At 39.9% G+C, this 17,084-nt stretch overlaps 1 protein-coding gene across 2 annotated transcripts in view; it reads right to left on the bottom strand.

The window, feature by feature from the left end:
• LOC126284873 (WASH complex subunit 2) overlaps positions 1-17,084 on the bottom strand; it is a 204,574-nt gene that overhangs the window by 57,662 nt on the left and 129,828 nt on the right. For both annotated transcript variants that reach the window (XM_049984113.1, XM_049984112.1), the window contains exon 15: positions 264-1,728. In XM_049984113.1, coding sequence (XP_049840070.1) covers positions 264-1,728 — 1,465 coding nt within the window. The remainder of the gene's footprint in view (positions 1-263; positions 1,729-17,084) is intronic.

Below are 17,084 nucleotides of genomic sequence, written 5' to 3' on the forward strand. Positions count from 1 at the left end.
CAGCTGTTGTATTAACATTACATGAACCACTCCTATATCAAACATTGACAACTGTCATCTTCATCTTCAGAAACAGAGATACTCTGTAGATCAACTATAAAGTCTCTGATCCTACAAACATTTCAATGCCACACCTTTATCTTTGTACCTGGAAAAGCTGAAAACCAGTTTGTAAAATAAATAATAAATATTGTTGAATATTACACCAGTGTCGCATGTGTTTTCATTCACAATAAAAGTATGCAATGAACATACAGACTTACCTCTCCCGAGTGGATCTAGCGATGGCAGTACCCTTGAAGAGGAAGAAACAGTTGGTTTAGCTGTTGTCCTTCCAAAAAGATCTTCTTCCTCATCGTCTTCAAACAATGACTTGCTTCCTTTAGACAAAGCCTGCTTCGTTCCACTGCCTTTACTCTCAGTAACAGATGCAGTGGTCTTTGAACTGACAGTCTTCTTCTCCAAAGAATGAGGCATTGATGAGAAAAGGTCATCAGTTTCTGGACTATCATCACCAAATAAACTAGAATTTTCACCTGTTCTGTTTTTGATACTTTTCTCTTTCACTTTACCATTAGAGTGTTTATGGGACATCCTAGCATCTTTTTTATTACTCGCAGAAAACAAATGATCACTTCCATCATCATTTAACACTGACAACCCCCCAGTAGGAATTTTTGGAACCGAGTCTATGCTTTTTTCTGAACTTATCTTCTCACTCGATACCGCAATGTGATCACTCTGAGAATCATTGATTGAATCACCCTCTGTGGTTAATTGTGTGCCTATACGATCTTTCCTCACATTTTCTGTAATTTTTACTGTTGATGACATTCTTCCTGTTTCCTCTGACGTCCATAAGGAACTTGAAAAGAGTCCACCATCTGACGATAGTACTGGGACACTGTTGTTTCCAAACAAATCAGTTTGGACAGCATCCGAACAGTTATCCGATTTGGCTGAAGGGAACAAATCCTCTTCCACACTGCTGAATAAATCTTCTAATTTATTAATTTTCATACTCTTTCCCACATCTTTCTCAGCAGCAGTTCCCTTTTGTGCATCTGGGAATAACGTCTTAGGAGGAGTTTCTGCATTAGTCGCTTGAAACAAGTCATTTTCTCCAGTGTCAACTACTGTGGATTGTATTATTTCACTATGTGTGTCATGATTTTCAGTAAGTGTGCTCTTTCCAGAAACACTCTTTGGAGTAGAGGATGGGAAAAAACTTTCTTCTCTGTCTACTGAACTGGAAATGAAAAGGTCAGCCAGAGGCCCACTTGTGGACTGAGAAGAATCACTAACAACTGACTCCACTGGCAAACCAGCCTTTTGAGAAAATTGTGGCACTTCTGTAGGTGAAAGTATTGGTGCTGCTCTAAACAGATCATTTCCGTCGCTGTAGTCAGATGGCAAGTCACTGGGAACTCCAAACATATCTTCCTCATCTGTGGAAGGAGACAGGAGGCTGCTACCAGCTGCTGGAGGATTTGGCGTTGCAGACGTTTTCATTGGTGCCTCATATTGATCTGCTTCAATATTCTTGCTCTTTGGTTCCACTGATGCTGCCTGCACATTGTGTTTGTCTGGCAGCTGAATTGCTGATGCTGGTGACGGTACAGTCTCCTCTGCCATATTATCTTGACTTATTATAGCTGAGGCACGTAAAGCCTCATGTCTGGCATGCCGACTCTGTGGTCTGCGTTTAACTTGGATCTTCACTCGTTCCTGCAATTAACATGAGAAATCACATGCAACACTATTTCTTCTAGATGAGAGTTTATTCAAATAACTGACACATAAGATTAAATGTCAAGGCACATCAATTAACTACCATCATTATTTACAAACCTGACATATGAATGGTAGGTAGACCAATGAAGTTTTGTTATATTCCCAGAGATAAGGTAAGAAAAGAGAAAGATTACGACACCTCATGGAAGGTGGAGAGATGACATTAAGATTAAAAAGTGTGAAAGGCAATATGAACTCATGTAGCCAAAGACTGCAATGTAGGGAAAAGTTTGAAGGTAACCTCTATCCAACAGTGAATATCTACTTGCAGATAATGGAAATAGCCTCTTATCATATTAATAAAAGCAACACTAATGAAATATGGGCATTTACGCTACAGGGTCAGTCAAACTGCTTGCCAATAAGCACAACCACCCAAAATGTGCGGAAAGGTGAAGGAAAAAAGAACACGGTTATTATATTTAGCTAGAGAAATGTGGCTTCAGTTTCCCATGAGATATGACATTGACAGAATGATATAACTACATTTATAGATTTCATAAAATAGCGTGTGTGTGTGCGTGTGCGTGTGTGTAGGGGAGAGGGCGCTAGCAGTTCTGGAAAAGGTATGAAACTGAAGAAGCAGTCATTTAGCCAGCCAAGTACAAGTGAAAGCATACAAGAGATTTTATCTTGGAAAAGCTTCTCATAAGGACCAAAAAGCAGTGACGTGTAGTACGCCATTTGGCAAAAGTGTATAATCTGCGATGGCTTTGGAGGAGGGGAATATAGGGAGGGGGGGGGGGGGGGGGGGGGGGGGGGGGGGGGGGAATAATCTGTGTTTGCCACGTAAGGAAAATGTGAAGTTAGTATTAGTTAACTGTAGAATCATAATGTGCAAAGTATCAGTAAACATACCAGAAAGATTGGTTGGACATAATTGCTGGCAACTTATTTATTGCTAGCTGATGCACACGCATTCAGAATACAAGATAATCTCACTGAGATAACAGTCAATGGTTGATCAAAAGTAGCAGTTATTAATGTCGAACAAAAACATTGCTCTCCCTCTACGACTTTTACCCTCTATGCTTCCCTCCAATACCAATTTGGTGATCCCTTGATGCCTCAGAACATGTCCTACCAAGCGATCCCTTCTTCTAATCAAGTTGTGCCACAAGTTCCTCTTCTCCCCAATTCTATTCAGTACCTCCTCATTAGTTATGTGATCTACCTATCTAATCTTCAGCATTCTTCTGTAGCACCACATTTCTATTCTCTTCTTGTCTAAACTATTTATCGTGCCATGTTTCACTTCCATACATGGCTACACTCCATACAAATACTTTCAGAAACGACTTCCTGACACTTAAATCTATATTTGATGTTAACAAATTTCTCTTTTTCGGAAACACTTTCCTTGCCATTGCCAGTCTACATTTTATATCCTCTCTACTTCGACCATCATCAGTTATTTTACTTCCTAAATAGCAAAACTCCTTTACTACCTTAAGTGTCTCATTTCCTAATCTAATTCCCTCAGCATCACCCGACTTAATTCGACTACATTCCATTATCCTCTTTTTGCTTTTGTTGATGTTCATTTTATATCCTCCTTTCAAGACACTATCCATTCCGTTCTACTGCTCTTCCAAGTCCTTTGCTGTCTATGACAATTACGATGTCATCGGCGAACCTCAAAGTTTTTATTTCTTCTCCATGGATTTTAATACCAACTCCAAATTTTTCTTTTGTTTCCTTTATTGCTTGCTCAATATACAGACTGAATAACATCGGGGAGAGATTACAATCCTGTCTCACTCATTTCCCAACCACTGCTTCCCTTTCATGTCCCTCGACTATAATAACTGCCATCTGGTTTCTGTACAAACTGTAAATAGCCTTTCACTCCATGTATTTGACCACTGCCACCTTCTTCAGAATTTGAAAGAGAGTATTTCAGACAATAATGTCAAAAGCTTTCTCTAAGTCTACAAACACTAGAAACGTAGGTTTGCCTTTCCTTAATCTATCTTCTATGGTTAAGTCATAGGGTCAATATTGTCTCGCATGTTCCATAATTTCAACGGAATCCAAACTAATGTTGCCCGAGGTCGGCCACTACCAGTTTCCCCATTCGTCTGTACAGAATTCGTGCCTGTATTTTGCAGCCGTGACTTATTAAACTGATAGTTCGGTACATTTCACATCTGTTAACACCCGCTTTCTTTGGGATTGGAATTATTTAGTTCTAATGGAATGTTGTTGACTCCCAGGGCCTTGTTTCAACTTAGGTATTTCAGTGCTGTGTCAAACTCTTCACCCAGTATCATATCTCCCATTTCATCTTCATCTACATCCTCTTCCATTTCCATAATATTGTCCTCAAGTACATCGCCCTTGTATAGACCCTCTATATACTCCTTCCACCATTCTGCTTTCCCTTCTTTGTTTAGAACTGGGTTTCCATCTGAGTTCTTGATATTCATACAAGTGGTTCTCTTTTCTCCCAATGTCTCTTTAATGTCCCTGTAGGCAGTATCTATGTTACCCCTAGTGAGATAAGCCTCTACAGCCTTACATTTGTCCTCTAGCCATCCCTGCTGAGCCTTTTTCACTTCCCGTCAATCTCAGTTTTTAGACGTTTGTATTCCTTTTTGCCTGCTTCATTTACTGCATTTTTATATTTTCTCCTTTCGTCAATTAAATTCAATATTTCTTCTGTCACTCAAGGATTTCTACTAGCCCTCGTCTTTTTACCTACTTGATCCTCTGCTGCCTTCACTACTTCATCCCTCAAAGCTACCCATTCTTCTTCTGCTGTATTTCTTTCCCCCATTCTTGTCAATTGTTCACTTATGCTCTCCCTGAAACTCTCTACAACCTCTGGTTTAGTCAGTTTGTCCTGGTCCATTCTCCTTAAATTCCCACCTTTTTGCAGTTTCTTCAGTTTTAATCTAAAGTTCATAACCAATAGATTGTGGTCAGAGTTCACATCTGCCCCTGGAAATGTCTTACAATTTAAAACCTGGTTCCTAAATCTCTGTCTTACCATTATATGATCTATCTGAAACCTGTCAGTATCTACAGGCTTCTTACACGTATACAACCTTCTTTTATGATTCATGAACCAAGTATTAGCTATGATTAATGTGTGCTCTGTGCAAAATTCCACCAGGCGGCTTCCTCTTTCATTCCTTACCCTCATTCTGTATTCACCTACTGCTTTTCCTTCTCTTCCTTTTCCTACTATCAAATTCCAGTCCCTCATGACTATTATATTTTCATCTTCCTTCACTATCCAAATAATTTCTTTTATCACATCATAGATTTCTTCAGTCTCTTCATCACCTGCAGAGATATTTGGCATATAAACTTTTACTACTGTGGTACATGTGGGCTTCGTATCTATATTGGCTACAATAATGGATTCACTGTGCTGTTCAAAGTAGCTAACCCCCGCTCCTATTTTTATTCATTGTTAAATCTCCTCCTGCATTATCCCTATTTGATTTTGTAATTATAACCCTTTGTTCACCTGGCCAGGAGTCTTGTTCGAATGTCACTAATTCCCACTATATGTAACTTTAAACTATCCATTTCCCTTTTTAAATTTTCTACCCTACCTGTGCGATTAAGAGATCTGACTTTCTAGGCTCTGATCTGTAGAACGCCAGTTTTGTTCCTCCTGATAACAACATCCTCCTGAGTATTTTACCTCTGGAGTATTTCACCCAAAAGGATACCATTATCATCTAACCATACAGTAAAGCTGCATGCCCTTGGGAAAAATTATGGCTGTAGTTTCCTCTTGCTTTCAGCCGTTCGCAGTACCAGCACAGCAAGGCTGTTTTGGTTAATGTTACAAGGCCAGTTCAGTCAATCATCCAGACTGTTGCCCCTGCAACTACTGAGAAGGCTGCTCCCCCTCTTCAGGAACCACACATTTGTCTGGCGTCTCAGGAGATACCACTCCATTGGGGTTGCACCCATGGTACAGCTATCTGTATAACTGAGGCACGCAAACCTACCCACCAATGGCAAGGACTATTGTTCATGGGGGGGGGGGGGGGGGGGTCCTCTACATATATAATTTTCTATATAATTCACAAAATAGTTATCTTACTTTGGTGACCCATAAATATCAGGCCTACTTTATATAAAGGAGACATCTGTGATCCTGAAATATGTATAAATAGAGCTTCAACTAATTATCAAATTGACATAACCTACTACATATTCATGAGGAAATACAAAGCTAAATGCAATTTCAGTTGTTGTTGTTGTTGTTGTTGTTGTTGTTGTGGTCTTCAGTCCTGAGACTGGTTTGATGCAGCTCTCCATGCTACTCTATCCTGTGCAAGCTTCTTCATCTCCCAGTACCCACTGCAACCCACATCCTTCTGAATCTACTTAGTGTAGTCATCTCTTGGTCTCTATGATTTTTACCCTGTACGCTGCCCTCCAATACCGAATTGGTGATCCCTTGATGCCTCAGGACATGTGCTACCAACCAATCCCTTCTTCTGGTCAAGTTGTGCCACAAACTTCTCTTCTCCCCAATCCTATTCAATACTTCCTCATTAGTTATGTGATCTACCCATTTAATCTTCAGCATTCTTCGGTAGCACCACATTTCGAAAGCTTCTATTCTCTTCTTGTCCAAACTATTTATCGTCCATGTTTCACTTCCATATATGTCTACACTCCATACAAATACTTTCAGAAATGACTTCCTCACACTTAAATCTATACTCGATGTTAACAAATTTCTCTTCTTCAGAAACGCTTTCCTTGCCATTGCCAGTCTACATTTTATATCCTCTCTACTTCGACCATCATCAGTTATTTTGCTCCCCAAATAGCAAAAGACCTTTACTACTTGAAGTGTCTCATTTCCTGATCTAATTCCCTCAGCATCACCCGACTTAATTCGACTACATTCCATTATCCTCGTTTTGCTTTTGTTGATGTTCATTTTATATCCTCCTTTCAAGACACTATCCATTCCGTTCTACTGCTCTTCCAAGTCCTTTGCTGTCTCTGACAATTACAATGTCATCGGCGAACCTCAAAGTTTTTATTTCTTCTCCATGGATTTTAATACCAACTCCAAATTTTTCTTTTGTTTCCTTTACTGCTTGCTCAATATACAGACTGAATAACATCGGGGAGAGACTACAATCCTGTCTCACTCATTTCCCAACCACTGCTTCCCTTTCATGTCCCTCGACTATAATAACTGCCATCTGGTTTCTGTACAAATTGTAAATATCCTTTCGCTCCCTGTATTTTACCCCTGCCACCTTCAGAATTTGAAAGAGAGTATTCCAGTCAACATTGTCAAAAGTTTTCTCCAAGTCTACAAATGCTAGAAACGTTGGTTTGCCCTTCCTTAATGTAGCTTCTAATGTAAGTCGTAGGGTCAGTATTGCCTCGTGTGTTCCAACATTTCTACGGAATCCAAACTGATCTTCCCCGAGGTTGGCTTCTACTAGTCTTTCCATTCGTCTGTAAAGAATTCGCGTTAGGATTTTGCAGCTGTGGTTTATTAAACTGATTGTTCGGTAATTTTCACATCTGTCAACACCTGCTTTCTTTGGGATTGGAATTATTATATTTTTCTTGAAGTTTGAGGGTATTTTGCCTGTCTCATAAATCTTGCTCACCAGATGGTAGAGTTTTGTCAGGACTGGCTCTCCCAAGGCCGTCAGTAGTTCCAATGGAATGTTGTCTACTCCGGGTTTGTTTCGACTCGGGTCTTTCAGTGCTCTGTCAAACTCTACACGCAGTATCGTATCTCCCATTTCATCATGAAAATCTCATTCTGGAAACATCCCCCAGGCTGTGGCTAAGTCATGTCTCCACAATATCCTTTCTTTCAGGAGTGCCAGTTCTGCATGGTTCACAGGAGAGATTCTGTAAATTTTGGAAGGTAGGAGACAAGATACTGGCAGAAGTAAAGCTGTGAGTACCGAGCGTGAGTCGTGCTTCCGTAGCTCAGAGCACTTGCCCGTGAAAGGCAAAGGTCCCGAGTTCGAGTCTCGGTCGGGCACACAGTTTTAATCTGCCAGGAAATTTCATATCAGCGCACACTCCGCTGCAGAGTGAAAATCTCATTCTTTATTAGATCTGTATCAGAAAAATATGAGTTCTTCATGAAGAGGATGCATCAACAATCCCGATGTATTAGTTATATTTGTGGTGAATACTGCCTATAGAAACAGATACAGAACATCACAGACTTTGTAAAGAAGGCACATCTTGCATATGTTTGAATACAGTTTGGAGACCAAGATAGTACTTGGGTTCCTCACACTGTTTCTAAACACTGTGTACAGTGCCTTCAACAGTGGAAAAAGGAAAAAAGAGAATGTTTCAATTTTGATGTACCGATGGTCTGGCGAGAGCCAAAAAAATCACCATGACAAATATTATTTTTGTGTTGCAGATGTAAATGGTTTCAATTTATTCCAAAAATGTAAATGGGAGCTTCCAAATTTGCAATCAGCCAGAAGACCTGTGGCACACATTAAAGAAGTTCCTATACCAGCGTTTACTAAACTACCTGAATTTGTAACGTCAGAACCTGAAGGAATACAGGATTTGGAGTGCAAAAGCAGTATCAGCAGTAGAAGATAATATGAAGAAGAAATTTTTACACCTAAATTGTTAACTCAAGAGAAACTAAATGACCTGGTACGAGATCAGAATGGAGTAAAACTTCTGGCATCCAGGCTAAAGGAAATCAATTGTCTTAGTCCAGAAGCGAAAATTTCAGTATACTGTACAAGTGAAGCAGGTCCTCTGCAATACTCAGCCAAGATGAAGAATTTGTATAGTGCAATAACATTCCCAGTCTACTAATTCAGGAAAATCAACCAAAAGGCAACTGCACCAGAAGACTGAAATATGTCTTGCTTCACAATGGTAACATCTTTGCATCCACTCCCATTGGGCACTCAACAAAGCTGAAATAGGAATATGAAACTATCAAAATCACATTGCAGAAATTATGCTATCATGAACATAAATGGTCTAATTGTTGTGATCTGAAGATGGTAAACACCTTGCTTGGGCAGCAATCTGGGTATACAAAGTACACTTGTTTTGTATGCTTACGGAACAGCAGAGCAAACCAAGATCATTGAAGAAAAGTGGCATGGTCTTTAAGGGAAAGTCTTACTGTAGGTGTGGCCAATATCATTCAGAAGCCATTGCTTAAGAGACAGAAAATAATTCTGCCTCCATTCCATATAAAGCTAGGACTGACTAAGTAGTTTGTTAGGGTCCTATATAAAGAAGGCAACAGCTTCAAGTACGAGGGTACTCCCAAAAGTAAGGTCTCCTACATTTTTATAAGTACATAGACCTGTTTATTTCTACAATGGTTTACATCAGTTTACAGCTTGAACATTTAGTTATTTTTTGACATAATAACCATTTCTGTTGATGCATTTTTGTAGATGCTGTGTCAGTTTTTGTATGCCCATGTCATACCATCTTGCCGCCAGCTCCACGACTTTAAGAAGGATGCTGCCTCTGGTGTGACTGTTGCTTGGTCTCAAGTGTAAAGTGGTATGCTCCAGTTTCATCAACCATGACAATTGAGTCCAGAAAGTTGTCCTGTTTGGCTGCAAGGCAGTGAAGAATTGTGTGGGAAGCATCAAACTGTTGCTGGATGTAGTCCTCCTCCATCTTGTGCACACATTTCAGTAGCTCAAAGTCTCCATTAAAATTCATGAGTGGTGCTTCGGGAAACTTCAGGAACCAACATGCAGAGATCATCCAGGGTGATCTGCCGATCTTCACGCATGCTTTGCTCAACCTTCAACATTGTCTCCTAGAAACTGATGGTCTCCCACTCCTTTCTTCGTCATCAATTTTGGTCCAACCAGCTGCAAACTCTCTACACCACTTACGAACATTTTTGACATCCATGCACGACTCGCCATACACTTCCATCAACTGGCGATGGATTTCAATCAGTGCAGTGCCCTTTGCATTCAAAAACTTAATAACTGCGCGCAATTTTCACTTGGCCTTAACATCCAACGGAAGCTCCATTCTCAACGGCTGCCAAGCCAAGATTGAGCACCTCAGTGTGGCGTGCACTTGTTCACACACAGCGCATGAAGCACTCTTCATAACAATGTGACCAACTGCCGCAAAAACAGAGATCTGTACTTATAAAAAGAAATAGAAGACCTTACTTTTGGGATTACCCTCGTACATACGTAGATTTCCCCCCCCCCCTCCCCTCTCCCCCCCCCCCCCCCCCAAAAAAATAAATTAAGTATTTAACAATTGAAAGCAGAAATATTTGATGGGTCCCAGATTTGTAAACTCATCAATAATCTCAAAGTGACAAATTTCTCGAATGATTAGAACCATTGGACTGGTGAAGTTATATCTTAGTCGTGAAAAACTTCTTAGATAATCATAAGGCAGACAATTACAAAGAAATTGTGTAGAACGTGTTGACAGCCTTTAAGAAGTTGGATTTTAATATGGGTACCAAACTGCATTTCATTCACAGACACTTGTCTATATATCCGCATAATGTAGGCAATTACAGTGAGGAGAATGGGGAGAGGTTCCACCAAGAAATTAAGATGGTGGAAGGCAGATACCAAGGCAGGTGGGAGACGCCTATCATGGCCGACTACTGTTGGTGCCTCCAAATTGATTGCCCTGAAGAGCAATACAGAAGAAAATATCATTTCATGATGGAGTAACTCCACAGTCTCACTGGATATAGGCATACAGTTTGTCTGTCATGAAGTAATGCTACATAATTAGTTAACTACAGTTCTTAATGTCTCATTTTGGTGTTATCTGAGACAGTAATCACGTGACTCATGCTCAGGATATGCCTACTCAGATATTACATTGCTGTATGTTTATATTCTTTGATAAATTTTAATTGCCACAAAACAGGAGCCAATTTAGCAAAGCTGAGGCCATATTCGCATTCAGCAACACAAAATGTTCCTAAAAGCACTTAAAAACCATTGGGGAAAAAAGGCAGTGTTTAGCAATGAATGATACCCACTGCAAAGTATAGCTGTCACCTTTATTAAAATAATTACAAAAAAGGCAGAAATATTTTGAAAACTTTATTGCAATACATTAGTTAAAATACAGAGTCTGCCACACTAGTCATAAGCCTCAGGTCTCATCTCACAAATGAGGAGCAAGGAGGATGGGCAAAGTAAAAAGCTCATTAAAAGCTGGGGCTCATATGGCTCCAGGTGGTAACATCCTATCATAGGGCACTTTTCCAGGGTTACAGTGAAGGCCTCAACAGGACCTGCAGCACAGAAGGTGGACATCACCATGGCATTGGTGGCAGAAGAGGCAAAACCATAGCATCTGTACTCCAGATGACCAACTACAAAAGGCACCTGATTCTATATTATGGACAGCCTAACTTGCACCTGGCAGAAAGTATAAAATTCCCAACAACAGGACCTGGCAACAGGCCCACCACTCAATTGTAATCACAATTCATGAGTTAGCGGCAAACGTTAAACTATTGGAAAATGCTAGAGCACCATCCCATAGGTGACGCATGATGATCTCATCCGGCCAATGCAGGGAAGAGGGCAAGGTTGGCTAAAGAAATAAGTCCAAAATAAATCGTTCCGTATTGCTTCATGCAACAATAGAACACTGACAGGTCATAGCCACTAACTGGTAGAAATCCTAAAATCTTATGTTGAGTTAGCCTACCTACAAAAGATGCAATGTCAGTAGTCATTGTCAAATTTGTACGTTTTCCTGAGAAAATCTAAACTGAAGTCACCACAGTCTATTAACTGCTTGCTACTGCCAGACAGATAGCACAGTAAGGAATCCACATTTCTCATGAAAAGTTCACAATTTCCCAGTGGGGATCTACAAACACAATTAAAAGTGAACTATTTTTCAGCATTAATTCACAAGCACACACTTCTGTATGCTGATCACTACAAAACCTACTTGGCTCAATGTTTTTGAGCTTCTGATCTGTCTTCACATCTTTAACAATTCCTCCTCATTCAGCAAGATGATTCTAGGACGATGGTGGGAACATGTCAGTGAAATATACAATAATGAATTCTCTCACCCACCAATACCAAAAGACAACAACCCAAGTGGACCAGTTTAACGTATCACAATAGAGGCAATCAAAGCTGCCATTCGTAGCATGAGAAATGGTGAACACTGGAAAGGCTCCATGACCAGATGACCTTCCAGTAGATATAAGGAGAACTGAGACAGAAAAATATACAACGAATAACACCAGATTATTGACACAATTACAAAAGCTCCGTTGCAATCACTGTTTTGTTTGTTATATATTTAATAGTCATCTGGAACAAAGGTATGTCTGTTTAGCTGCAGATGCCAAAACAATATTTTGGATGGGCATATTGTTAAAAATATGTCGTATAATTCTTACGTTTGGGTTTATGTGTGTGTGTGTGGGGGGGGGAGGGGGGGGGGGGGTGTCACGCGCGCGTGCACACGAGCATGTGTGTGTGTATGTGCTTCGATTGTTGACAAAGGCCTTAATCGCCGAAAGCTATAATTGTGTGAATCTTTTTGTTGTGCCTATTGCGACTCAGCATCTCCGCTATATGGTGAGTAGCAACTTTCCTTCTCCAATATTGATACATTCCATCCTGGATTTTCCATTGTTTGACTGTCATATAATTCTTATTTTTTATGAACAGAAAATTTGATTTCATGGCTTCAGCACTAATCAACTATTTTCTTCCCTTCATATTAATGATGGTTTATTCTTTATCAACGTTTCATTCAGATTTCTCAATCCTGATGACCTCCAGGTTCCCTTAGAATTTTGAAAAGTGATAAACATTATACAAGCAAAAATAAACATTATGCTGCATGTTCACCAGCTGCCAAATTTGCTGTTTACTTTGCTGCAGGGTAAGTAACAAAAACATGCAGCAGCTCAATGACCATGTGTTACACTTGGTTCCACACCATGTTTTGATAAATAAATATTGCACTTGTGGAATATCAGAACAGTTGTGCAACTGGTTTGAAAACTTTCTACTATGTCACTTAATTTGGGAGCAAATATCGTTGGAAATGAAAGCAGTACCTTAAGAAAATTTTAACAAAAACTATACAGTTCGTTGTGGAGTATAGATGTCAAAAAGTGGCCTCTGATGTTTTAAGTATTCAAAAGATTATCTTATTAGCTTCAGATGAGCTACTCATTTGAAAATGACCACAAGAATCAAAATCCTTGTCATCATCATTTTGACCATTTGTGGACCATGCTATTTCAACAGCACTTTCTATTTTAATTGCACCTCAACTTTAACTTCAGCCTAGTATCCTCACATTTTTTTCTATGCTGTTCTTCCTTCACTTCAGTACACTTTTTAATATTTTTCATTTTAGGTTTTCGTAGGACCCACGATGCTGTGTGAGGAGTGTTAAAGTAAAAATTAAATAACACACTGAATGTATTGCAAAATCTACTATCTTATGCCCATTCGTTTCCTATCTCAATGAGGCATGCCGCTTTCATTTTCTTGTTGAGAAAGTAGCATAAGATCCCACCTGCCAACCTTCCAGGACTCATACATGCAATATGCCCACAGAATTCAATCTTCTTTCCACAAGTGGTGTTTATGGTCTTTTCTACATGCATATAATTTGCGGTTGTGTCATTTTCTGGCCATTTTCTTGACACTTATAGATACTGATTATATTTATGGAATATTGCTTCTGTACTTGGAGAAACGCAGACATATTAAAAATTTGAATAAAAAGTATTAACGTTGTACAATAATATTTATTTAATAGCTCGTTATGAACTGGCGTTCAGCTTCCGAAGCCATCACCTGAAAGAAACAATTGTTATTGTTGTCATCGTCTTCAGTATGAAAACTGGTTTGATGCAGCTCTCCACTCTACCCTATCCTGTGCAAGCCTCTTCACCTCTGAATAACTACTGCAAATTACATCTTTTGGACCTGGTTACTGTACTGACCTCTTGGGTCTCTATCTAAAATTTTTGTCAACAAAATTCCCTCCAGTACTAAATTGTTGATCCCTTGAGGTTTCAGAATGTGTCCTACCAACTGATCCCTTCTTTTAGTCAAGTTATGACGGAATTTTCTTCCCTGCCCAAGTCTATTTATTATTTCCTCATTAGTTACATGATCTACCCATCTAATTTTCAGCATTCTTCTGTAACAGCATATTTCAGAACCTTCTGTTCACTTCTTGTCTGAACTGTTTATAAGCCAAGTTTCCCTTCCATACAAAGCTACACTCCAGACAAATATCTTTTGAAAAAGAGTCCATAATACTTAAATCTAGATTCAATATTAGCAAATTTCTCTTCTTTGGAAACACTTTTCTTTACATTGTCAGTCTACATTTTAGGTCCTCTCTACTTTGGCCATCATTAGTTATTTTACAGCTCAAATAGCAAAACTTGTCTACTTTAAGCATTTCATTTCATACTAATTTCCTCTGCACCACCTGATTTAATTCTATGACATTCCATTACCCTTGTTTTACTTCTTTTAATGTTCATCTTATATCCTCCTATAAGTCAATGTGCATTCTCTTCAAACTACTTTGCTGTCTCTGACAGAATTACAATGTCATCAGCAAACCTCAAAGTCTCTCTCTCTCTCTCTCTCTCTCTCTCTCTCTCTCTCTCTCTCTCTCTCTCTCTCTCTATCTTTAATTCCTTCTCCAAATTTTTCCTAGGTTTCCTTTATTATGAGCAATGTACGCATTGAATAACACTGGGGATATGCTACAACATTGTCTCACTCCCTCTTCAACTACTGCTTCCTTCCATGGCCCCCAACTCAAATATCTGCTACCTGTTTTCTGTACAAGTTAGATATAACCTTTTGCCCTCTTTCCCTGGTACCATCCACTACACGCAACAAGTGGCTACACGGGTAGCAGGGGTTGTGTGGCGTGGGCTGGGTGGTTTTTTAGGTTAGATAGCCTTGGGAAAGTACAGAAAGGGCAACAGCCTCAACGGGTGCGGGGCAATGTCAGGACATGCGGGGACCAAGCAGCAATCGGTATTGTAACTGTAAACTGTCGAAGCTGCGTTGGTAAAGTACCGGAACTTCAAGCGCTGATAGAAAGCACCGAAGCTGAAATCGTTATAGGTACAGAAAGCTGGCTGAAGCCAGAGATAAATTCTGCCGAAATTTTTACTAAGGTACAGACGGTGTTTAGAAAGGATAGATTGTATGCAACCAGTGGTGGAGTGTTCGTCACTGTTAGTAATAGTTTATCCTGTAGTGAAGTTGAAGTGGATAGTTCTTGTGAATTATTATGGGTGGAGGTTACACTCAACAACCGAGCTAGGTTAATAATTGGCTCCTTTTACTGACCTCCCGACTCAGCAGCATTAATGGCAGAACCACTGAGAGAAAATTTGGAATACATTTCACATAAATTTTCTCAGCATGTTATAGCCATAAGTGGAGATTTCAGTTTACCAGATATAAACTGGGACACTCAGATGTTTAGGACAGATGCTAGGGACAGAGCATCGAGTGACTTTATACTGGGTGCACTATCCGAAAATTACCTCGAGCTATTAAACTGAGAACCGACTCGTGGAGATAACATCTTGGACCTACTGATAACAAACAGACCCGAACTTTTCAACTCTGTATGTGCAGAACAGGGAATCAGTGATCATAAGGCCGTTGCAGCATCCTTGAATATGGAAGTAAATAGGAATATAAAAAAAGGAAGGAAGGTTTATCTGTTTAGCAAGAGTAATAAACGGCAGATTTCAGACTACCTAACAGATCAAAACGAAAATTTCTGTTCCGACACTGACAATGTTGAGTGTTTATGAAAAAAGTTCAAGGCAATTGTAAAATGCGTTTTAGGCAGGTAAGTGCCAAGTGAAACTGTGAGGGACGGGAAAAACCCACCGTGTTTCAACAACAAAGTTAGGTAATTACTACGAAAGCAAAGAGAGCTTCACTGCAAGTTTAAACGCAGCCAAAACCTCTCAGACAAACAGAAACTAAACGATGTCAAAGTTAGCGGAAGGAGGGCTATGCATGAAGCGTTCAGTGAATTTGAAAGTCAAATTCTATGTACCGACTTCACAGAAAATCCTAGGAAGTTCTGGTCTTACGTTAAATCAGTAAGTGGCTCGAAACAGCATTTCCAGACACTCTGGGATGATGATGGCACTGAAACAGAGGATGACATGCATAAAGCTGATATACTAAACACCTTTTTCCAAAGCTGTTTCACAGTGGAAGACGGCACTGCAGTTCCTCCTCTAAATCAACTCACGAACGTAAAAATGGCTGACATCGAAATAAGTGTCCAAGGAATAGAAAAGCAAGTGGAATCACTCAACAGAGGAAAGTCCACTGGAACTGACGGGATACCAATTAGATTCTACACAGAGTACGCAAAAGAACTTGCCCCCCTTCTAACAGCCGTGTAGCACAAGTCTCTAGAGGAACGGAAGGTTCCAAATGATTGGAAAAGAGCACAGGTAGTCCCAATCTTCAAGAAGGGTCATCGAGCAGATGCGCAAAACTATAGACCTATATCTCTGACGTTGATCTGTTGTAGAGTTTTAGAACATGTTTTTTGCTTGAGTATCATGTCGTTTATGGAAACCCGGAATCTACTCTGTAGGAATCAGCTTGGATTCCGGAAACAGCGATCGTGTGAGACCCAACTCGCTTTATTTGTTCATGAGACCCAGAAAATATTAGACATTGGCTCCCAGATAGATGCTATTTTCCTTGACTTCCGGAAGACGTTCGATACAGTTCCGCACTGTCGCCTGATAAACAAAGTATGAGCCTACGGAATATCAGACCAGCTGTGTGGCTGGATTGAAGAGTTTTTAGCAAACAGAACACAGCATGTTGTTATCAGTGGAGAGACGTCTACAGACGTTAAAGTAACCTCTGGGGTGCCACAGGGGAGTGTTATGGGACCATTGCTTTTCACAATATATATAAATGACCTAGTAGATAGTGTCGGGAGTTCCATGCGGCTTTTCGCGGATGATGCTGTAGTATACAGAGAAGTTGCAGCATTAGAAAATTTTAGCGAAATGCAGGAAGATCTGCAGCGGATAGGCACTTGGTGCAAGGAGTGGCAACTGACCCTTAACATAGACAAATGTAATGTATTGCGAATACATAGAAAGAAGGATCCTTTATTGTATGATTATATGATAGCGGAACAAACACTGGTAGCAGTTACTTCTGTAAAATATCTGGGAGTATGCGTACGGAACGATTTGAATCGAATGATCATATAAAATTAATTGCTGGTAAGGCAGGTACCAGGTTGAGATT

Source organism: Schistocerca gregaria, chromosome 8 (assembly GCF_023897955.1).
Source record: "Schistocerca gregaria isolate iqSchGreg1 chromosome 8, iqSchGreg1.2, whole genome shotgun sequence".
Taxonomy (NCBI): domain Eukaryota; kingdom Metazoa; phylum Arthropoda; class Insecta; order Orthoptera; family Acrididae; genus Schistocerca; species Schistocerca gregaria.